Source organism: Nesoenas mayeri (assembly GCF_963082525.1).
Source record: "Nesoenas mayeri genome assembly, chromosome: 2".
Classification (NCBI taxonomy): domain Eukaryota; kingdom Metazoa; phylum Chordata; class Aves; order Columbiformes; family Columbidae; genus Nesoenas; species Nesoenas mayeri.
The window spans coordinates 71,333,637-71,359,580 of NC_137543.1; the positions used below are offsets into that span (position 1 = coordinate 71,333,637).

The window sequence follows — 25,944 nt, forward strand, 5'->3', positions numbered from 1 at the left end:
ACCGGGATGGAGGGAGATGTTCCTGACTGCATTCATTATCCTATGTTTAGAATATTCTCTTTTTCTGGAAAACATCATAGAAGTTACATTTACCCTGATGTTATGATGTTACCAAGTTATACAGAAAAGCTATCACATGGATTTCTGAAGTTCTGCCTGATATTGTTATTTTCTTCCCTTTGTCTCACAAAACATAGACAAAAATGGGATTCAGAGATGTAGCTGAATCCTCACCAGTACTGAAGACACCAAGTTCATTACATTTCACTGGCTAACTTCCTGCTTTACATCCTAGGACATCCTTTACCTTTTTCACAGCACCATTATCACCGATTTGCTTTCAACTCACAGTTTCCAAAAAATGTCAGATCCTTTCCTGCCAAGTTGCTGACAATTCAGGTGTTCCCCCTTTTCTTGGTTTTTCTGCCTGACCAGTACTTGCTCATCCTCTAGCTAGTTACTCCTAAATGCAAGGTTTTGTACTTCACTGAGCTGCATCCACCACTGCAGAACAAAGCACTAGGAGCTCAGGGCTCCAGCCTGTGAATTATTTGGTATGTGCAGGTAGGGGAGAGGGAACCAAACACCTCAGCCTCATTAATAAGCAAGTTAAAGCACAATCCCTGCACTGCAGGTTAGGCACAAGCTAGGATTATCCGAGGGAAGTATAACAATTGTACCTACAGGCACCTCAGAAGAGCTGCTGAGGGGAGTAGCATCCACCCAGACAATCACCTCCTCTTCCCTCTGCAGCAGGGTACACATCTTTTTGTGCTCATGTGTGGTTCACTCACTGATTTACTCCCCAAATTACCCCTCATTCTTCCTTACTCCCATTCTTACCACTTCAGCTTTTTGCAGCTACCACCACTTGCATATTTTATCATAAAGATAGGAAAGCAAAGTCTGAAGGAGGGCTGTAGTGGGAAGACAAAGAAAGATGTGTCACAAGAGACAGTGAATGGCAGCATCTAACACAGCTGGTCCCAGTGTCACACCTTAGGCGGGCAGCTGAAACATGAACACACAACACTTCCTACTGAGCCACCATTACCAGAGGGACAACTTCAGAGAACAGGGTAAAGACCAGTGAAGGTGAGGGCTATGTATGTGACAAGAACACAACAGGTGTTCTCTTTCCTTTCACAAAACACACTTCAAAAGATAATGACAATAACAATTTGTAGCCCAAGCTTTTGTGATGCACCTTAGCACCCAGTTTCATACCTTGCTGTTTGTCTTTGCAGAGGAATGAAGCACCTCCCAGCAGACCTCACATTATCTGGCAGGCTAGGCCAGTGGAAGAAGCAATTACCCAACTGACAATAGGTTACACAATTAAGAGAAGGGTCTGTGCACACATGCAAAGTACACAAAACCATAACCTGATTTTTTAAGCTCAAAACAACGCAGTAGACATCCAAGTCCAAGCAGTACACTTAGTTCCACATGTGTGCTGGGTTTTTTGTTTGTTTTTGGTTGTGTTTTGTTTTTTTTTTTTTTCCCCCTAGGATAGCCACCACAGAGAAAATTAGTATCATATTTCAGGAACAATCCACCTCATTGATTTTATGTGCCCAAAGGAAGCAGAAATCAAAACAAGGTGGAAGGTAGCTTGCCATTTCCAGTACAAAGTCTTGCAGGAAAAGACCCAACAGGTCACTGGGTTGCTGAATTGCTCAGCAATGCCATTATGTGGTATCAAAACCAACGAAGTTAAAATTACTGGAGTTATGATGAAGACATCAATAGAAAGAAAAGAAAAATGTAACAAACTCATGCATACTACTTCAAAAAACAAAAACTATCAAAAGTTTTTCCTTCATCTTGCTTGCTTTCAACTGATTACCAAGTTAGCTGGAAATAAGAACTTTATGTTCTTTACAGCAATTTTTATCACCTCTGTATAAAACTGAGGACTACTTCGACTTCTATACGCAACACTCCTCTTGTATAGGAAGGGAGGCTCAGTTGAGCTGTATTGGTTACTTTATCTATTGAAGAACTCTCTTCTAACATGACTTTCTGACAGAACAGTTTCTTTATCATCCAACAGACATAAGCAAAACTGATATGTATGAAGAAGACATACACAAATGCACACACATGTGTATTGATATTATTTAAAACTCTTCTCCACAGAAAATAATCTTCAGAGTCACAGTTTAAATTCATAAGAAGTATTCACCAAAGGCAAGACAGCTATCACAAAAAATAGAGAAACCAGTATAAGCAAAAGGGTTGCATTTCTTAGTGTTAACAAGCCCTGACCAATTCAGAATGCAGTTAATTTCCTTCTGGCACAGCTACTTTACTCACATGCATGAAGTTCATGTCAAAACACACCCATTAATTACAACTATCCAGTCCAGTATAGCAACCAGCAAAGCAAAACTAGCTCTAGACCGTATGCTTATTTATATCTTACACAAGACAATCACCTAAAAGGCTCAGAAAAAAAATCCTTCTACAATGCAAATTTTATACATGCATTCACACAGACACACATTGATGCTAACTTTTGTTTTCATTTTCAGTTCTCAAAGACTGGTTATGGAAAGCTGTGTCATTGCAACCCACACGTGCCAGCAATGATTAAAAAAAGAAAGATAAGAGAATATTCAAAAAACTACAACAAAACACACACAGCAGGCTGGTTAAATCAATTCCAGAAGTTAAAAAAAAATTAAAAAAAAAAAAAAAAAAATCAATCAATTAATACAGGTCTTTTCTGCAAGAATAGAAAATGGAGACTTAAATTTCAAGACACAAAGAAATGACATTTATGACTTCAGGAGCACCAATTGAATATAATGTTCTACACCAACTATTATCATATAAGAAACTATTATCATATAAGAAAGATCTCTGAGTTCTCAGAAGTGGCTACCCTCATTTATGAAGGTCCAAAGAACTACAAATTTTTATTAGACCAGTCAGGACATCTTGATAGATTTCTTAAAGTATGCCATCTTCTTTCCGGGAAACCATAAGACTGAACGTAGATAGAGGCGTCAGAAAACTTTCAATCATGGAAAGGAGGGAGACACATGTGCTTACAGAGGAAAGAATTTTATCTTTTCTGTTCCTATGCTGACCTGAACATACCAAGTCAACCACATACACACCTGAAACTTCAATGCTTCTGGACAAATATGCTAATTTATCTAAATTTAGTAAACACTAACTCACCCAGCATCCTCTTGGAAGCCTTCCAATTCATCTCTTTGTTCTGCTAGTGTGGATTCTAGATCCAGATAGGTACCATTGTGGGACAACTGCAGGGTACAGTCATCAAGCTGTAAAAAAAAAAAAAAAAAAAAATCAGATCATTAGATTACAGCAGTAATTTTCTCTAATGTACCTCTGCCATTGCCTTGCTATTTTCAAGGTTCCCAGACAAGATGTCCCTGACACAAATCATATGTGGGGAGCAGATAAGAAAATAGGTGCTGTTTGGAAATTTATGCCATCTCAAATCCATATTCACTAGACCATGCTTGGTCACAACAATATCCATACAACCAACAAACACAGAAAAATTTACTTATTTGAACATATAGAAGGAGATTAAAGGGTTTTATCACAGTGACTTTAGAATCCTGTAAGGGAAGGAAAGTTAATTTACCTATCTATCTAGGATATGAATTATTGTTCTTACAGTACATTTAAGTATAATTTGCAGACCTCTGCATGGAGGTGGAAGAAAGAAGCAGCTGTTTCATGAACATCCCCTGTGAGCAAGGACACAACCAAGGGACGGTGCAAGGCGTAGCAGCCGAGAGCTGAGGTCCTGCAGTGAGGGGGAGCACAGTCAACCAAGACCCAGATTTTCTGGCATTCCCATTTTAGGGCTAGGCCCTAGTCTGCATCAGAATTTGCAGCGAAGACCTTCCAAGGCACTGGAGGGAGGACTGTGCACACATACCAACTTCCTACAAAGGTTCGGAGGTAACCAAGGACCAGACCTGAAAGTAGGAACCTGCCTGCAATGACAGTGAAGAGGGAGAAAGCAATTCATAAGCCCTCTATTTCCATCCTATCTTCCCACTCTTCAAGTTTTCCATTAATTGTTCCAGTTGTTTAAAAAGCCAGATTTGAAGGAAATTTCTGACTTTTTTTTTTTTTTTAAATGGGAAGCTCATCACAGGAGGAGGTCTAGTAAGGTCCACTTCAAAACTCTGGCTAACTTATTGCACAGGAATACAAAATAATTACTGGGTCAAGAGGGGTAACTGAAGAAGCCCAAGGGAAGAGCTAGAAAGTAACATGAGCTGCTCTCTCACCATGAGATAACCCAGTGTCAAATCACAAAGAATGAGTAAAAAAGCCTTGCCAGGGCAAGAAAATGTTTACGAAAGGGCAGGTGAAAGTACAGGTTTGTCCTGCCTCACATCAATAGGGAGTAAGTGACCATCTGCTCAGAGAACCCAGCCCAGAAAGTGTGACCACCAAGCCCAGCTGGACAGTCTGCTGGGGACCTTCATGTGTCAACACTGCACTGGGGCTCCTTTTGTAGTAGGCTCCAAATTCACAAATATCACAAGTCCCACATATATTGTGCTACTAGATACAAAACCCAGTCTGATAGCCCAGCAGTTTCAGACTGACCTGCCAAACAAAGGTGTTTAATTCCTCTAGATTTGGCAAAACAAGATGACAAGTCCTTTGAATGCCTCTACCAAAAGGCAACTGTGACAATGATGATGTAAATATATGTCCCTGCTGCAAAGGCAACTTTGGGAAGCAGAAAATATTTAACATCACACTTCATACCAATCTTCTGCCATGGGAGGCAACCAATGTGTCTTCGAGGGGGTAAACCAAGGTCTGAAACAGCCAATGGCTTAAGGAAAGGAAATTACAAACCTTTGTCACATCCATGTATTTTTTTCTTTCTACTCTTTTTAACAGTAGGGAAGAAAAACAATGAGAATCCATCTTTGATGAATTACCTTTTTTAAGTTCCCATCAAAGAATGGGTTCCCAGGAGCTGTTCAGGAAAGCATGACAAGCATCCACGCTTGTCATCTGGTAATCAATATCGAAACTTAGTCACACAGTTTCCTATCACTGATTTATATATGCAAGAAAAGAATACCAATACTCTTTGATTATTCTGAATTAGGTGCATTGGAAATACTGCAGAAGAGCTCATTTGCAATGAGCAAGCGATAGAGCAGGACTTCTGGGATAGTCCACACCACTGTACTTTGCACTGTTTGCAAACTGAAATAAAAGTTCATCCTCTGCATAAAAGGAGATGGTAGGAGGAGGAGATCAAGTTGTATTTCAAACTTGTTCCATTTTTCCATTTCCTTTTTTTTTCCCCTGGAGAAAAAGGCATCAAATATTGCAACTTAAGTTTTTGCTCTGACTCCTGGTGAATAAAGAAAGCTAAGAACCACCAAGTGCAGCCCCCCAATACTAGGAATAACAATAGTATTACTACTCTATACCTTCCTAGTTACAAAGGATATTATTATCCTATGCTAAGCCAAAACACTCTCTTTAGAGAAGAAAGGCTAAATACTACTCTGGGAAAACTTTTTCCCAGTAGCCTAGGGTGTCTAATGAAATGCTAATTTATTCAAAGTAATGCCAAAAGGCAAACTACTAATTAGATAAATGTTCTGCTGTCACTATGGAGATTAGGAGATTTGCCCACAATTTCCAATTATACTGCATAATTAGGGAAAAGAAACTGCGCTTTACTAATATCTTACGACTGTAGTGTATAAAAAGCATGATGAGAACAGGAAGTACTTCATGAATAAAATAAAGAAGAATAAGTACATTCTACCTATTTTCATCTTATCTCCACAGTTTCAACTGAACATAGTATTCATTCAGGCTTTAAAGCACTGTACATTGTACACTGTATCCATTAATAGGAGTTAGGGTAATGGGAGAAAGGGCAATATCTTTTATTTCAACACTGAGTCTCGCCAAAAATATTTTTTTGCTTCTTTTGTGTGTGTACACACAGAGATGGAAGGGAGAAGAAAACAAAACAAAACAAACAAAAAAATCACTTTTAAAAGGAATGTAAAGTATTAAGGCAATGAACTCGAAAATCCTCCTTATATAGGATCATTTTGCTACTCTGCCTCCAAACTTCACTTGCACACATGTTTTACAGGCAGAATACAAAAAGAGAAGTCACCTTATAAATTATTTTTAATTAGTGCCTTCTTCAACACAAAGGATGGCTGATGTTCACTCATTAGTGCTTATTAGTAACAATTCAGGACGTTGGTCTCTCCCCTCTGCTCAATGTTAATCCCATGTTTATCTGCTACGCATCACTTCCCCCATCTCTGGAGACCCTCACAAATGGCCCCATCTAGTTCATTCACAACATGCTCTTCCCATTGATCATAATTCACACTAAAATCCTTATTAACAACCCTCTCTTAGGACAATCAAAAGGCAGAATCCATAAAGAAAGCCTTTCAAAGAACATTTAACTGAGCCATTTTCCATAATCGTGAATGAGACTGCCATTCAATTTTTTAGAAATTAATTCCATTTATTTCACTTTGTTCTTCACAATTCTGTTTAACTTTTCAGTATTCCTTACTGGCCCCAAAATTCAGAGCTGCATTTTGTTGTTATTAAACTCCTTAACTCATTTATATTATTGCCACAAGGTCAGATTCTCCAAGGTCTTTTCATAAGCTTACGAAACCATTTTTTTTTTCTAAAATCTCTCTTGCCAGCCCCTTCAAATAATTTGTCATTTTTTGTTTCACACTTTCCTGTATTGCTTAGAAGAGCCACAAGGGTCATGCATATAGCACCTATAGTGCAAACATAGCAGGCATGAATGGAAAACCAACAAAGGATCATGCTCTCACACAGACCTAAACACCACCATTCCAATGGTTTCAAATATGCATGTGTGTGTGTGTGTGTGTATATATATATATATATAGGTATATATATGCAGGTATTTCAGATATTTTTCCCTGCAGTTTTCAAAAAAGTAACAATTGACTCAATAGTCAGATCCTGAGCTAAAAGTTGAACCCCCAGAAGAGAAGGAACTTCACCTGAGAAGCCAGAGCCAAACAAGTGCAGATAAACACCAGAACTTCAGGACAGCATCATTGACTGGCTGTAAACACAACGTATTTTTCTATCCTGTAGATTCCTGATTCATTTACTTCTCAAACATTTTCAGGAAATTAGACAGATGACACACCGTGTTGTGCAGGTGTTCTCAGAGCAGGACCACAGTGTGCTTTCAATAAGGCAAGGCATGAAGAGTTATGAAGTATGTGATCATATCACTAATGACTGAATCATAATGTATCTGTCCAAATTAGGGGGATACTAAGGTTAAATTCACAAATTTTATTTCGTATACTATAAACGTTTGTCTTAAGTCTTGTAATCACCTCCTTATAAGTTCTCAAGAATAGGGTTTTTTAAGAGAATTATAGTTTCAGCACAATAAGTTGTATTAATGCCCTTGTGAGTCATCACCATAGTTAGAAACTCCTTAAATAACCCTGAAATAGAGTTTTCCCACAGAAAAATGGAAATGTAAGAAAATATAAGGGAAACATTCAAAAAAAAAAAAAAAAAGGAACAGGAAGTACATAAAAAGACCACAGGATTACAAGAAATAGTTACACTACTATAATTTTATAGTTACATCATTGTAAGTTTCAACCTTAAAAGTCAAACACAATTAACTATTCAAAAGCAAACAAACATCTGATTAAACAGTTAAAGCATCAGAACATTTTAAAGCAGGGTTTCCTACACCCTCATCCTTTTCTGTTTAATGAAATGCTACCATACAGGAGGAGAAGGACGTCCTGGCTTCAATTATAACCAGAAACAGGCACAGCCAGGTCAGAACTGCAGCACTCGGGTTTTGTCCTACCCCAGGGGTCATCCCCCCCTCACCAGCACTGGGGGAGCCCTCAGTGGCAATGCACCCATCTGCCACCAGAACACAAACAGGTCAGGGAAAGCTAAGCCACCAACTCATGCAAGCGTTCCTTATGGGCTGCCAGGAAATCAAGAACATAGGGCAGCAGCTCTCTTTGGCATCTTCTTTTGCAGGTAACCCAATCTAGATAGTAGCAGCCAGTCACTCAACCTGCAGGGCCAAAATAATTGGTATCGCAAGGCTATCAAGCTTAAGAGGACTCAAAATAGTCTAATACTAGTATACTAGTGATGGCTTTTTCCTTGTTTCAAACACTGACTGACAGAAACAGGTAACAACCATTTCTCTTCGTAAAGAAACTCTTGTTGCTTTGCAACAGCAAAGCTCATCATTTCTCCAAATTTCATAGTTGAAGCATATCACCAAGAGGAGCAATGAAGAGCAGTGGAAAAATAGAACAGCAGCAAAAAAGGTGACCATCAGCCAGTTACCTAATGCAAATAAATGACTAATGGCACCTGATGCTTTCAGAAACTAGTTGAATGAATGAAAAAAAAAAAAAAGCCAAACACACACCCACAACACACACACCCTGAGTTCAGTAATATTAATCTACTGACTTTAGCTTCTTATAATCCAAGAGAAACACCTAAAACCAGAGGGTGGGCAGTACAAGAACAAAATACCTGCTTCCAAACACACATAACACACTCACCAAGTACTGCCACCTGCTCCTCTTTGAACACACTTGCGAGTGTTTCATATATGCACTGGTCTTCTTACTCAAGAAGCCCAGTGAGTAAATAATTCAATGCAAAGGCAACACACACCTTACCATGCCAACACAAATTCCTGTGAGTCTGTTCTCTTGTCCTTCAGAAGGCTTTGCTAGACTAGCACGCATCCAAAAATGGACTTTCCTTTGCTTGTTACAGCTTCTGTGTTCCAAGGTAGCTGTAGATGGGCAGACGTTAAGGGGGGAAATGCGAGAGGCACCCTCCCACCTTTTCAAAAAGCACAGCAGAGCCACAAGACATGAGAAAAGCTTCTACTCTTCCCTTTTTGTTCAAAGACCACAGAACTGTATTTTTCTAAATCATGGAGAGCTGCTCTTTCCTCACTTTCAATTCACCTGCCCCAAGAATCCAGTCAGAAGAATGGATTTTGGACAAGTAGCTTTTCACATCTCTCCTAAACACCCAGAAGGTGTTACCAAGTGAGCAGCCAGGATGCACAAAGAGAGATATGATTTTATTTTCCATTTAAATAAAGGTAGGCACGGTTCAAAAAGTCAATTCAGGTGGCAATCAGTGATCACATTCATAGGATGAAGGGTCCTACATTACCACACAGGAGGATACGCTCTTAGTTACCAGAGCTAATACAAATCACCAGAACTGCCTGACTTTGCAGCCATGAGCTGGAAGTACAACCAACTCTCACCAGATTTCCACTGATTCTAGCTGTAGCTGCTGGACAGATTATTTTGCTCATTTGGTCATTTCCAAAATTGCAGGGAAACTGAATGAGAGGGAGAGATTAGAGTAATCCAGTATTAATCCCCAGAAGTAAAAATCCCTCTTCCTTTCTAGTTTCTGGCACAGACTCAGAAAAACCTTTATCTTACTCAAATGTCTGTCTTCATCTTTCATTTACACATTATTCGGTGTTAATTGTTCCCATTAGTGCTGGCATGCTTCTTACTCACCACTGCTCTGCAGAGTAGATTCAATAAAAAGCAAAGTTCCTTTACACTCAGTTTTTCCTTTCTAAATCTAAAGCCTTGTTTTGCTTTACACATCACAACCCTCACACATTTGCACACTCGAGCTACGGAGTTCTTAAATATGCTCCCTTCTGGTTCAGCTGTTCCCAGCACAATGGGAATCCTGTTACCAGGGCCAACAAATGCCAGTTTTCCCTCTGCACTGCCATCGCCTCTCTTCTGTACAAAAACCATTTCTCCTCAGGAAAAGGAGAAAAAACAGTTCCGCCTGCTCACCAGCCCAAACATATTCCATATTTCTAGGCAAACCGCACAAACTGATTGGTACAAATGAATATTTAATACTTTTCCATGCAATGCCAAGCTTCATGCCGAGAATGACCATGTTATTTTCGGAATGCATCATATTTTAACGCTTTTGAAAATTTATTATAGATCAGCAGATACAGTTTTTCTGCACCAGCACGCAGCTGGTCCTTTAAAACATAACAGGATTTCTGTCACTGTTCAATCTCCCAACGTAATAAAAATATGGAAGTGGTTTAATTGCTTCCCATAGACCAAGGCAAACACATCAGAATAATTATCTGGCTTCAGAGCTGTCACCACCACCATGTTGCCAAGGGCCTCAGTCTCTCCCTCCTCACATGAGTAGGTGCTACCCAGTCTATGCCACAGTTATACATGTTCCAGTCATCGTCATTTTGGGCAACATAACTGAGAAAGACTAAAGTAGCTAGCCCAGAAGTGATGCCACATGACCCCTTTCAGGCAAAAAGCTTGACCTTAATGAGATTAAAGAAAAGTAAGAACTCTGTAAGCCAAATCTTAGTGCCTAAAATTAAGTGTACTCTGAAAACTGCTCTCATCTTCAAGCATGACAGGAAAGTCCCTATGCTCCAAGTAGCTCCATTGCAGTTCCTTAAAACTACACTCCTTCTCTCCCCACACAAAACTATATTAAAAAGAAAAAAGCAACTCAATAGTGTTTTCTTAAAAACTCCTTTAAAATTACAATAAAACTAATACCTTAATGAGATCAGAGTTTTAAAAGCAAGGTCAGGCACTGGCTTTATATAGAAGGCCATTTATGAAAAGGCAGTCGCGCCAGCCTTCAGTCATCCACAATCACAAAAGTCAGCAAGGTTTCTGAGCTAGCAAACTCACTCTTCTCTACTGACTTAGAGGCTGGAAGAAAAAAAAAATACACAACCTGATTTGCTAGATCTGTGACTTTACATTATAAGCAGTAATTTCGCATGCACAACAGTATTCCCCAATTTTGCAGCTCTTCGAGAGTGATTAGCATAGCTTGTGGGAGCAGTTATTAATGCTAATGCACCTCTGGTTTATTTTTAGCACAGTAACTGCCATTGTCAAATTGTTTCACAAACTTTGTACTTTTTGCAGAGCTTATATGCTGTTGCGTTGGAGGAACCGTGCCCACACACGAAGCACAGTCCAAAGGTTTGCGCAACTTGGTGTAGGGCCGCCAGAGCACAATTACTTTAAAAGGAACTGCTACTCTGATATGAAGATGTTGGTATTTTGAATGTAGGCTGCACTCCTAGTCTGAATTAGCAGCTTTTATCTCTGGCCTGGTAGACGCCACAAAATACTCCTGGGGTCAGGTAATACAGTGCACGAAGCAAAACGTTAATGCCACATTACATCCTCAAGAGCCACTGGAACAATACAGCGCCAATAAAAATATCCTGCTGAAATAACAGTGACACTGAAAACAAACATAGAAAGCTGTTATATTAATATTATGGGTTTGACTTAATAACAACAAAAGGAAGTTCAGAGTTCAAAATTCTGAAACTGCTATTTCGGGGGTCTCTGAAATACGGGCAACAGACCACAGCGAAAACATAACACATCGATGCCTACCTGTTGCTGTTCTTACAAAACGATGTCACTGACTCGCAGACCGTTTGCTTCGTGATTTCCTTTAACACAGTGCTCCACAGGGAGCAATTCAGAGTTTACTAGAGTATCTGTGTCCAAATATGACACCATGACTTCCAAGAGCAGCCACACAGGCATTGTTAGAAAGCATATGAGTGTTCAAAATTTCAACAACCATGGAATAAGAAAGCCAAATAAATCCATCCAGAGGTGAGAGTTACTGCAAAGTTTATTAAAAAACTTAAAAAGCTAACTGAAAACATTATAAATTATTTAATTTCTGCATAAAAATTATGCAGAGTTTCATGCTGCATGGGGAACTAACACACATTCCTTCTCCCCCACCTAATTTTAAGTTAAATTTGTGAAGACATGCAAACCAAACTGCCAACAGTAGAATTTAGCAAAGTCAAATTGTTTAGACCAAAAACTCTCCAGCTCTTTAACCCAAAAAACCTACTGCATTTTCTAGTTTTCCCACAGTAAACATAACAAACCTACGGGATGAAAAATAACCTAACCTCTGCATCCTCTCATTAACTTTTTGCCACAGAGATTCTTCCATTCCCTTTCCCCATCCTTGTTGAGCTCTTCCTAAGGCAGCAAAGCGCTACCTCTTCTCACCTTCATCTTCAGGTGAACAGAAGAGTGGCCACAAGAACAGGATCTTTTATTTGAAGTATATACAGCTGATACACAGCTGTATATATGGCTGATACACAGGAGATGCCTACAGATGACACATTCTCATTACTATTTGGCTGGAATTACTGTGAAGGTATCCAAGGAAATGGAAATAACCTTTAGGAAGGAGATAGGTAAAGAAAAGGTACAGAAGTAGGGAGTTTATCATCTGAGGAATCTTTTGTTCAGAGTGTGTGTATCTGTGTGTAAGAAAAACACTGAGCTAAAAATCTCAGAAATCATTCTTTCGAAGTAGAAGTCCAGGAAAGCAAAAATTAAAACAACTTTGCGACAATCACATCTGGCTTCTTTTGCACTTCTGTTATTAAAGTGAAAACTGTGAAGTACTTCATATTTGAAAAACATGTTTGAAGTCACATAGCAGAATGAATCTATGACTTGTAGTCTTTTATTCCTAATGCATGTCCCTAAGAAGAAGCTTTCTATTAGCATCCACCCCCTCGCTTGAGCTGTTGAAAGAAACAGGTTGTCCTAAGAATTCCAAGATCGCTGCATTTGGGACACCACAAGTTGCTCACTACCCTCTCACAGAACTAAACCACTGAATTACTGCACCATTTACAGAGGTGCAGCAAGCATACAGCAACCAATAAATGCAATGCATCTGCAGCAGTGATGGTTTCACTGACATGGTGGCTGAACACCTACTAGACAATATACCACAAAAAGAAAGATACTTATCCCTCTTCTAATGTGCAAGTTGCATTTCCACCTATTTGTTTCAGGTCTGCACCCTTCTAAAAACAGTGTAGCTAAAATCAGTCCTGAGAGATCACAGATGCACTTGAAATCTATATTTGAGAGAAGAGGTTATTTGCATCCATGATCACTTCTCTACCTAAATAAATAAATAGATTCAAAACTAAGGAAAACAGAGAAACTAGAGACAAAATATCAGCCTATTTGGAAATCCAGAGCATGGAAGCTTGAGGGAAACCAAGACAGCCTCAGATGTAGAGGAATGGGTAGTAGTTCTGAAGCAAGTGTAGTTCTGGAAAAATTGACACACTTTTGAGGGCCAAAGCAGGGGAAATTTGGAGTTGATAAGACCAAAAGACAGAGTCAAAGAAAAAGGTAGCCCAGGGTAAATGAGCTTTTGTTATAATCAAAGCTTGACTCTGAGGCTTCTGGTTAGTTATCTGAAAGTTAAAAAAAAAAAAAAAAAAAACCAAAATAAAACAAAAAAAAAAAAATTAATAATAATAAAAAAAAGCACTAGCACAGACCCATGACATTAAGAAACAGGAAAACACACTAAATGCATTCTCATCAAGGGTTTGTGTGAAATACAAAAGATGATAATGCATGGTAGTATAACTAAAGAGAACATCACACACTTGTCAACATAATCATTTCTCAGACAGAGTCTGAATTTTGGAGGTTTAAATGAAAGATTTTTCTCTACAAAGAATATTCTAATGAATACAATTATCAACTCCTCCTGATATTTAGACTACATCTTAAAGGCTTTGTGAGCAGATTAAAAAGTTTAAGAGAATGAAACTTAATGCAAGAACACTGAAAAATTGTGAAAATACAGGTATCCTGCAGACTCTCCTAACTCCTACTTCCAGATTTTTTCAAAGCACATGAGGGATCTTAAGTCAGGTTCTGTACCCTTGAGCAGAATTTATTTGGCACTTTACATATTTTTTTTTTTTTTTTTTTTTAAATCGTCCATTTTTTTCCATGTTTGATTAGTTGCCAAGCAGTTTCAACTCCCACCTTTAAAACAGTTGTCTGGACTAGAATAGGTAAACAATAGAGAACCTCTGCATTCATTAGTATCACATCTGAACAATAATGAAATAGAAAACCCCACTATCCAACTCAGTTACAAACAAAATATAAGTTTGTAAGGAAAGAATGAATGCAGTATTACCAGCCATATCTCGACAGTATTCAGTCGTTGCTTAAACTCTGACTACCCTGTTTCAAAGGGTATAGAGAGAAAATAACTAGAAACAAATGGCAGTGGACAGGCTCTAAATGGTACCAGGGAAGGCTAGCTGATGCCATAAGAGAACAAAAAGACTCTGATAGTTTGGGAAAAAAGAGACCACCATGGTACTTAAGAACAAAACAAACCAAAATAAAGGTCAATTATGCTCTTAGCCTTTTTCAGAACAAAGGAATAATAAATGAAACAAAAAATACAAAACTGTTTAAAAGTGAGCCTTAAATACAGTGCATAATAGGCCAATAAAGCTCATAATTAGAGTTCAAAGCTTAGAGATCAAATGCAATTAAATATTTCTAGGAATAGAAAGGTTAATTTTTTGTAATTAAGAGCATATAAAACATGTATCCCTCAAGACATCAGACATCTAACATCTATTATTTAAATTGGTCCTTTTAGGTAGTACTCAAGTATCCCTCCAAACCATCTGGTATAACCTACAGTAGATCGCTGCCATAGTTATCACTTCCCTCTATGCAAAAAAGAACTACAACATATCTGTACTTTGCTATAAGCATAAAAGCTTGTACAAACAAATCTACTTCAGTCTCTTGTCTTCAGTGTTTGCTCCTAGCATAAAAAAAAAAAAAAAAAAAAAGAGCCACAACATTTGAAAGAAAAAAATAAAATACAAATAGCTTTTTGATAGGTACCATGGGTCAAACCAATAACACTGTATATGGTTTTCTGCAGTACTTCATTAATCAAACTTACAGATGCCTAGCTTGCCAATTAAAAAATGGATTTATGTGCAGAAAAATATGCTGATAATGTTCACAGACAAATACAAGACCAAATATACACAGCACCTTTATGTACCTAAATGCCATTGACAGCCAAGTTGGCACTTGTCAACTTCAGTGCAAGTAGCCTCATGTCAGTGCTCTAATTGTCCGTCCAGTAGTTGTGACAACTTTCTTGTGGTTACTTTTAACAAAGCTCACTTTGGCAATCTACCTCATGACAAATGGTTGGGTTTCCTTTCAATTCTGATGGGCACCAATTGGTCAAAACAGGCCAGGAGCAGCTGGTTGGAAGTGTCTGATGCAGACTGACCTTTAGATGTCTGAGAATCACTGAGAAAGGGGAAGATGCTGTGGACATCTTCTGAAGACTAAGCTGTCAAAATTATGTTAAAGGTGCCTACGTGGATTGGAGGGATCTGGCCCTTAGGAGTATGCTTCAAGGAGCTGGCCTGGACTACACACAGCTCTCTATTCCCAAATTATTGGTGTAACATTTTGTATCATAGATAAGCCTTGATAACCATTTGGTTATGTTCAAGTGCTCCTCACAGCTGCCTGAAACAAAGTAATTTGGAATACTTTATCACGCACATGTATGCCCTGAAGCTGTATGGACTGGGTGGTATTTCCCAGAAGGTACAGGAACACTGTACTTGAATCTGACAAAACAAGGGACTTCCCAACTCTGTGATGGAAGACTTCTTTAGAGGGGAAAAAAAAAAAAGCCACAATAAACACACTGATTTATGGTTTTGAGTTGAATGAGAATGTGGATGTGGTTTACAAAGGGAATGTGGCTGCATGTAGAAGATACACCTTTCACACTAAAAGCTGAAAAAAGTTTGCAGGTTTTCAAATGGAAAAACATGCCTGATACTTGCAAGTTTGGAAGAAAGCTAGCAGTAAACTTTAAAAAGTGGGAAGAGTCACACTTACAGCTGAATCAATCCTAAAGTGGTTAACCCACAGTCACACAGCAAGTTTTTAGTACATTCAGAAAGGGCAAATGTTCTCCCAAGCCTCAGATGAAGGCATTTGTCACAAGCTCATCCCTCCTCTCCAAACACGGCCTTTTGGCACTTGCTGCATTCTCAAAGTCTGGAAACAAAAGTATATGGTGTCTTCTGACACAAGAATTAATTATATACTACTTTATGCTAGGAAAAGCAACAAGTTAGCTAATAATAAATAAAATAGGTTTCCCTTCCACAGAGTAGCTTTAATCTCATTTAAAAGTATCTGGCTCAAACACAAGGTAAAACTCCTCTCTGATAAAAATAGCATGCATTTTGAGCAGCTAGTAGGAAGAGGAGAGATGGGTATGCCTATTGCTTTTCATATTCCTTCTATAATTGTGATACTCTCATGACTGACTTAAAATAACAGTAGTGAAGTCCCATAACACAGAAACAAATAAACAACACACTCAAGCAAAACAAACAAACAAGCAAGCCACCAGCCTCCCTAGTATTGATTTTACTATGAATTACAGCAAGAACTAATGTATTTTCAGAATGAGCTTAACTGCTATTACACCACAAAAACATCACAGCTTTACCTCAGAGCAGCAGCTATTCATCCTTCCAGTTTCCTTCACTATGGGCAAATGTCTCACATAGCTCATGCACTCCAGCAAGAGCTACAATCAAAAATTCTGAAATACGAAGCAAAGCTCTGTTTTATTCATGGTACTTTTGTTTGCCAATTAGTTTGAAAACAATCCTCACAGTGAGAAGAGTAGCCAGGCTTGGTTAAGCTGCTGTCTTATATTAATACTACACAGCAAAAGGATGTGGGCAAAAGCCTTATGTATATTAAAAAAAATAGACATAAAAACAATTGCAGTTTGCAAAGCATCCAGGTCTTTGGTGCCATTCTAACCCCACAATGTATACCCTGGTGTAACTTTATTAGCTCCACTGGGATGATGTCATCTTCTCCAACAGCATGTTAGTGAAATAAGAAACAGGTCCTTTCAACATGCAAAAAGGCCCAAACCTTTTGTTTAGTTTTCAGTGTTCAACCCCTCCCCCTGGTGATAAGCTAGCTCTGCTCTATTTAAAAAGGAGGGGGGGGAAGAAAAAAAAAAATAAAGAAAAAAAAAAGGACTGAGTATTGGGGATGCATTGAAAAGGCAGCTGGTGAAAGAGGAGAGTTTTGAAATTCTCCGCAGGCACTTTGCTGTTGTGGTTGGCTGGTGCACGGCCATGGCAACCCTGGGTGCCCTGGGGCATCCCTGTGGCCATGGAGACCCGGGCTTCTGCCTCCGGTCCCTCTGGCTGAGCTTTCAGTTCCTGGAGCAAAAAAATATTTAGGAAAAAAAAAAGGGCAAGAGGCAACATCCTGGCAGTTGTCCAAAGGGAAAAAAACCACCCAAACAAAACACAAACCAACAACAAAGATCCACAGTTTGGAAAACTGCTGACAACCTAAGTAGTAGGAAGTTTCTGATGATCCAAAAGCCATTGTGAAGCCCGATTAAAAAGAAAACAACAGTTATGGTTGTTCAGTTTGGCCAAGCAAGGAATAGCTGACTCGATAATCCTAAAACAGGAGAGGAATGCACCTTTTTGTCATGCATGAAGAAGGTTCAAAGTAAGAAATGAAAAATACACTTTTCCCCCCCACAAAAAAAAAAATAAAAAATTCAGAAAACATTTTCTCTAAGCATTGCTTCAATGCAAAGAGCAACTATGCATATCAGAAGACACTGCTACTCTTCTGCCTTTTTTAAAAAATGATACTTTAATTTCTATAGCAGCAGTATTTGAGATTGGGGGTTGGTTTGGTGTCCTCTTTTTCCTGAAGCATTTCATTGCTGTTCATTAGTAAAGCAAATGTCCTGATAGCTTTTATGTTTAAATACATGCTTCAAACAGTTTTCAGGTTACTTGGGTTTCGCCAGAGAAATAAGCCCCAGATGTTTTACTGAGAAGGTTTTCCACCAGGAAATTCATGGCCCTTCCAGATATCTCAGATATCTAATAGCCCAAACTTACTTTTCCCTACATGACAGCCATGAATATTTTCTTTCCAACAAGTTGCTTATAGGTTTATTATAAAAGTATCCATAGGCTACAGGTACAAACTGCACCAGATAGATTTAGGATAATTTAAAAGAGTAAGCAGCAATGAAGCCCTCATAGTCCTTGCATCTTAGAAGTATTTTGCATATTCTCTATCTTTGCTTGGCCTACCAAGGCAAGGAAAATTTGTATAGTTTTTAATGATATTCGTTCTGTCAATCTCTTTTTGCAGTTACATGAAATAGGTCAAAATGGGGGCTTTGTTTCCATTTCTATAAGTCTTGTAAATTGAGTAGGCAGTCTTCCAGTAGCTTTAATGATGTGATACCTATAAAATATCCTCTAAGTAATAATATCTGGAACCCCTGATGGTCATGATTTTTCAGTAGCCAGTACATCGTATTTCTCTCTGCTTTTCCTCCCCACTACATAACTTTCCAATGTGTTGCAAGCAGTACCTGCTGCCTCTTTCTCCCCACCAGCACAGGGACCAACCACCACTGCTAACATTGTCTCTCTACTGCAGTTATCAACCATTTTCCCTCCCACATTGTTTAGTGTGTTAACATGATTCAGTTACGCTACCAGCAAGTGTTCCTAACATTCAGACCTGAGAGCTCCTACTTCTATTTCAGACCTGAGGAAAGGCTCACATACCCATCAAAGAAAAGAATACTACTTCTCTATGGAATTTGTCTTTTGCTTATTTTAGACCTTTTTTCCTCAGAGAGTGGCACAAGAATTCTTCCAGCAAGCAGTGCTGGAAAGAAAAACGAATATTACGTGCCTTTTCTTAAACAGAAAATATGTCAGCTGCCATCTTGGGCAGCACTATACAAATCTGGATCCACAGGTTTATTTAACATACTCATCTGATTATTCTGTCAGCAACATCTCCCACTCCTAGATATATAGGCACAATTTGCAAAGAAGATTCTGGGATTGCACATGACCATTTGTAGGGACAGACATTCTGTGCACACAGATTTCTTAGACTGAACAAAAAAAACAAACAAAAACCAACCAACCAAAAAACCAAACAAAAAAACCCACAAAACAAAACCAACAACAACAAAAGAAGAAACACACCGCACACACAAAAACCACAAAACAACAACAAAAACACACCATTAGGAAATACTAAGCAGGAAAAGATGAAAATTCTGATTTGTAGGGAGCAAACAAATAAATAATAACAGTGAGTTATCCCTCCCTGAAATGAGAGTTGATCCCACCATAATCATGGTTATACACTGATTACTCATTCTCACCATAAGCCCAGCTATTCCCCAGATCACACACAGTCATCTTCAATACCTTCTGTGTCTCAGAGCAAAGTGAAAAGCTCTGCAATCTAGCTTACAAGAATTTGTTTAGAGCATGCAATTTTGTTTAACTCTGAAGGCAAATTGTTCTTCTCACAATTAGCTGTTTTCCCCGATTTAACAGTAGTTTTTTTTTTTTTTTTTTTAAATAGACTAATTGTAAGAACTCATACCTTGAGCTGCACAAGTGAAAAATTTAAACATCTTGATTTCATGGTTATTGGGGTACAAAACCCTTTTAGTAAAATGGTGAAATCCATTATACTTCTCTTTTCTCTCTTCCAGTTAGACATAATGTTTATTATATGAAATTGCACTACATTTGTAATAAGAAATTGCACTGATTAATAACTGGATGAGTAACTGCAAGCCCTATGCACCAATAGAGAAGTCAATACACACAACTCATTTGTCCTGACTGCCCTTCCAGCGCCACATGAAAATATTGATTACTAGTAAATAATTATAGTCCTTCTTTAGAAACGACTTATTAAATAATCGTGGTAGGGGTTTGTAAACAGCCTACAGTATAGATCTGCACTCAATTTCTACTATACTTCGCAATTGTTATATAAGTGGTAACCTTGTCCTTATACTGGAGGGGAACCATGACACAAAGTTCACTGTTACATACAGAAGTCAGCAATTCCACGAGTACACGACAGACGGAAAACCCAAGAACAGAACTTTGTGATTTAAGCCTATATAGGATCTCCCAACTATACCATTAGACTCCCCACATTAGCTTTGCCAATGCTAGTTTTCCTGTCTGTTGTAGACCAGAGGAGCAAAAAGCCTCGTACAGACAGTGTTTGCAATCTGGGCCAGCACAGTCACTGGATCCCAAGTTTCAGGACCTCACCTGGTCTTTGCTGGCCTCCCTTCTCCTACCCCTTTGCTATACTCAATCTAGAGAGATGGCCTGTGACCACAGGCTCCCAAAATGCCAGAAATGTTGAAATTAATGGGTCCTGGCATAGACAGTCCCTGTCCTAAGAGCAACCTTCACTTCTCCAGTCTCACTCCAGGCTCTCTGGGCAGAGAATGGAGAAGCAACAGCCCCAACTTCTGTCAGGTGATGACCATGCTAAGATAAATGGTGTCAGGCTACAAAGGCAGAGCTGGCCACTCTACTCCATGGAGCCAGCAACAAAGGGAAGGAGACTAGCCACAGTTCAAGGCTGTAAGACCACATCAAGCCAAATCACATCTGTTTCATTTGGGTGGGTTTTAATACACTTGAATTCTAGTAACCTCATTTCATTTGCTTGAATTTAAAACAGAGGTGTCAAACCCATTTTCACCAGAGGTCACATCAGCCTCACGGTTGCCTTCAAAGGGCCGAACGTAATTTTAGGATTGTATAAACGTAATTATTCCTACATTTATACAATCCTAAAATTACGTTCGGCCCTTTAAGGCAACCGTGAGGCTGATGTGACCCCTGGTGAAAATGAGTTTGATACCCCTGCTTTAAACAAAAACACCTGATGTGGTCCCCAGCAACCTCCTGTCAGTTCTTACAGGAGAGACAGTCAGAGGCCAGCCTGTGCCACAATGCGCAAGGCTTAGGGCTCCTCTGAGGAAGTAAAGCATCAGTTAACTAAAGGTTACAGGCACTGAGCATGAGCAGTAACTTTTTTATCCCTAAAGTACTGAGTTGGTCTAGATTCTAAAGATATCTGTGCACCTTAATGGCCTTATGAACTGGGGAAGGGAGCGGGGTTCCCTGCTAGGCAAAGGCAACCACCCAAGCAAGGGTGACAGAACCAGCTCTCAGTCACTCAGTTTGGTGAGACACCAAACCAGAAAACTGAATCCATAGAACAACAGCATAGCTTAAATAGCTTTAAGGCACAGAAGGTCACATTGCAGAAAGCTATATAAGAGCACCTCAGCATATAAATTAAAATATAACACATCAGGGGCTGACACAGGTGTCCCTGTTTCCCTCCTGCTACAGCCTTGGTTGGAATTCAGCATCAGGTGACACAAGTCACACTTGAGAACAGTGATAAGTTTAGCAAAAAATATTCAAGAGATTCCTTTCCCCAGTCCTAGATCTTTTTGGTACACTATTGATCATCTTCTGTAGAGTGGAATCAAGTCATTCAGTAATTTCCATTCCCAAAGGGTCAGCCCTGATTGCTAAACAACGGTGTCATGATAAGCTGATTCTCCTTCGGCTGGAAAAGACATAGTGGTTGCTGAAACCTCAACAGGATGCTAAGAGAAAGGAATCTATGTTCATTACTCTCTATGGTTAAACTTGTGCTGAGAGTACTTTTGGTTTATAAACCACTCTGGTGAATTATCCATAAACATGCTCAATAATCTTTGGTAACATTTTACTTGAAAACCTAAAACAATATAAAAAAATTCAACAAATTCCACACAAACCCTATAGCAGTTACTGTTTGACTGTTATACAGGCCTAAATGATGGCTCACGGCAAAACAGCCATTCCAATACCAAACAGGGGAGATTTTTTTTGTTTCGGTTTGGGTTCCCCCCCCATGAAGGAGACAAAGAAGAACTTATCAAGTTCAACAGACGAGTACAAACCAGAAGCTGTTCAATCCCGTATTATGAAGACTGAATAATTTTGACAGCATGAAAAAAAGCATGCTAATGAAGGGGTAACAACAGATGTACATAATCACAAGAAAAAGCAGGATAAAGGATGCTTATCAGCTATGCTCAAAAGGTACTGTCTATTCAGTAATCAAATAATATCTACAATATGTTTGAAAGAAGCACCTTAGTTTTGGATAATAAAACGAGTAATGTAACCTACACAAGGATAGTGTTATCACATAAATTCACTTTTTAATCCGTTGCTTCACTATAAAGAGCTCTTGGAAAAATAACATTTGAGAGTCCAGCTAAGCTGCATATTAAGGCCGTACTCATGGCTCACTCATCCACTACAGATGGCTCAAACTTTCAAGAAAAATGCCTCCTCTGACCAATACCTAGAAAAACTCAGTGGCCATAGCTAAGCAAGTAGGAAAACAGCTTCCAAGTATGAGTTATCCATCACTGTGCTATGGAGACACACAGAAAAACACCAAAATTACTTACTGCAAGGTCTTGAGTTGAAGTATTAGCCATCACTGTGTCACCAAAAGCATGGAGGAAACACTCTCACCTCTGACAGTCATCTGTTACAATCTGATAAGACTAAAACGAACTAAAACATATTTGCATTGAGAGCACCATACACATCCAGAGAGTCTCTCACTACATATGCCAACATGGTGTGCTCCTTCAATAACTAGTATTTTTGCAAGCAAATATCTTCCCATCATTCATTTTCTGTGGTCTCTCCCATAAACTTACAGTGGCTCAAAAAGTCTTGTCCCCAAATCAAGTGTTAAGATTAAGATTTTTTTTAAACTGAGTTTCTACTCATTAATGTGATTCCAAATATCACTCTAATAGGAAACACAGCAGTTAAAAAGCTCCTAAGCCCGTTAAAAAAAAGCACATCCCAAAGGCAAGTCTCACTAACATCTTCCTCATGTGAACTACATAATTCAACATGCCAAAAATAGGGCAATTGCAGCCTGTGTCATGTTGTCAAACATAACCACTGTCTTGTACATTGGATTTCTATTTTTAATACAAATGTGGAATGGTGCACTCACATTTAACAGTGATAGCCCTCTCCTGAGAAGTGAGAAACGAAGATACAGATCCCTTCAGGCAAAGGAGGAGACTGAACGTTGGCAAGAGCTCCATTTCCAAATCAACTGCTTAAGCAGGTATTGACATCACTATCATGAGAAACTATGTGAAACCTTTCACCCAAAACGTTCAACTAAATATTTTCAAATACATAAGGCTTACACTTGAGAAAAAAACAGTGCATCTAGATACAGTTTTATTGCACTCACCGGGCATTTTTACTACATCGAACTAGTATATTAAAACCGTAACTTAAACATGTTTCATCTAAGATATATTAAAAAGACACTCTTTTCCTCACAACAAATTTAGAGACTTGCTGCTATGACACTGACAAGACTTAAACAGGAGTATTTTTTCCTCCAGACCAGTAAAATAGCTGGATGTCAATTCATTTGTAAAAGTTTTCTCACGGGGTGGCTCAGATATAACACTTATTTCAGGTAAGGCGGAAAGACTTTTTTTCCCCTCCAATAAATAGTCATACTTCTTTAACCTTATTTTCACTTAGAGAAGGCTGAAAAATTTAAAGACAGTAGAATAATTCCCCTGCCCCCAAATAATAAAATAAGAGTAAGTACAAACCTATTTTCTCCTGGACAAGAACAAACCAAGGTGCTAATAAACACTTGCTCATCAGCTTAGTACATTTTTGCTTTGTACACATAATGGACTGTGCTAAGGGCACAATGTAACACCCAGAGGAGAACCACATAAACAAAGCGTTAATTCTAAAAATCTGACAGCAGCAACGCCTGTATTTAAACTTCACACAAATTTTGCCATAAGGAGGCATTCTGCTGAAGAGTTTCTCCTGGATTCCCAAGCACTGTTCTCCTCTGCCCACCTACCCGCTCCTGCACCCAGACAGCCAAGAGCCCATGCTCCAAAACCTCCCGTGTTTCTGGAAAGAAGGAACGGCTCTTGTACCAAGACTTAATACAGGAAAGAGAATATTTATGTTGCATTCCCCATTCTGCCACAAACGTACATGTGAATCTAAGGGCAGTGTAGGTTTTGTCTGTATTACAAAGGGATGGTATTTTTTTAATTTTTGCATAAGTGTAGTAGCTCTACCCGTTTTATCCACCTGCATATAAGGGCTTTAACACTAAGTCTCCTCAACTCCAAACAGAAGCTCTTCACTTGGTGACCTCAAAGAATTACAAGTCAGCTTTATGCTACCCAGTGCCAGCATCTCTGCAACTAAGAGTATATGTTCCCCAACTGTAGCTATGGAGTAGCATGAGTACACAAGGCTTTCAATATTAGGTTGATATACACAGCCTAAATATAATTTTGTTACTAGCTTATCTTTTTGTTAGAACTGCAGATTATAGCAGCACCCTTCTCATAGCCCCCCAGAAATTGCTCCTGAGAACCAAGAAATTACAATACTACTATTTATAGGTGTTAAATAAGCAATTTTCTTGAAAAACTACAGCCGTTCTTCAAGCTAGTTTTCTTTCACTGTTACCTACAGTGGAAAAACAGAGAAGGCCCTGGTTACTCAAGACAGTTAACCCATGCACAAAACACCCATTATCATGGTTTCATTCATCAAGAGTAACTAAGTGGCCAAATCAATGGCCAAATTTCCCTCCCTTGAGAAGGGTGACTCACAGCGACCCACAAACTTGTGAACTGAGCTTCCACCTCCTGCAACAGTTCGGGCTACAATACTGAAAAACAGCAAAGGGAAGGGTAGGAAGAAGAAGAGATGGCACAAACATTGCTTTGCTACACAGGCCATTGTGATTGCCCAAACACCATTATATGTTTGTATAAACATTCTGTGGCTGGGGATTTGCACTCACCTCCCTTTGCAACAAAAACAAGACTGAACACAGTAATTATCTTCAACAGCATCTGATTAAGTAAATAGGTTTTTCCATTTCCATTAGTAGCTCATAAAGGCAGACCCTAATTTGAGCACCACTCAGATCATTGCTCAGTGGTGACAGCTTTACAATCAAGCCAAAATAGGCTATAGCAATAGCAAATATGAGAATTAAATTCCCTGGTAGCACAGGCACAAGGTCACACAAGTATTCTGTTATGGGCTATGGTGAGAACACTCATGCCAAAACACTCATATACTTCCACAAGCGGCTAATTACAACTTCTCACAACAAATCCTACAAATATTTAACAGAGATACTTGAAAATATACAAGGGTTTCAATTTGCTAGAACCTGTTCACAAAGTTACAAGTGACAAAGTACAGTCTACAAGAGACGCTAAAATTTGGCTAATAACCTGCTCATGATTGTATTCCTGCTTCAGGGCCAGGAAAACTTTAGACCTTCCCTCCTTTTTTCTTCTTGTGTGCTATCACCCCAACTCCATCACCCTCTGGTTCTCTTAGGAATCTGCCTTTAGAAATAACTCAAACCATAGAAATCATTAGTAGACACATGGAAACATAGTATGAGATCAGTCACTTTTATTTTACATTGTCAAACAGCCAGCCTGTTAAAAAGTAACAAGTAGGCATGACTTCAGTATTAACCTCTTGTGACCCACGTACAGAACACACTTCAGTCTTGACTCAATTTACTTAGCAGAAATGGACAAATAACAGTATGATATAGAATAGAATCATTTCAGTTGGAAGAGACCCTCAGGATCATCAAGTCCAACCATAACCTAACTCTAGCACTAAACCATGTCCCTAAGAACCTCGTCTAAATGCCTTTTAAACACCTCCAGGGATGGTGACTTTGCCAGTTCCCGGGCAGCCTGTTCTAGTGCCTATAACCAATAAGAGAAGACAGAGATAGGTACAAGACCGCTTTAATTGCATTTGCATATACAATCATCTAAGAAAGTAATCTTTTTACGGTAATTCTTTGTAGTTTATTTCCCCTTCCCCAATTTTAACATCTAAACACAGACACTGAGTACTTGGCAGCCTGCAGCCCACGTTGGCTCCTTCAGAAGAATTCA

The 25,944-nt window shown here is 38.9% G+C and overlaps 1 protein-coding gene across 1 annotated transcript in view; it reads right to left on the reverse strand.

Moving 5' to 3' along the window:
• Positions 1-25,944, reverse strand: part of FHOD3 (formin homology 2 domain containing 3) — a gene marked incomplete at both ends in the record, with an annotated part of 379,512 nt that overhangs the window by 341,408 nt on the left and 12,160 nt on the right. Inside the window, one exon of the mRNA XM_080340636.1 lies at positions 3,193-3,299. Within this exon, the coding sequence (XP_080196762.1) occupies positions 3,193-3,299 (107 nt within the window). The remainder of the gene's footprint in view (positions 1-3,192; positions 3,300-25,944) is intronic.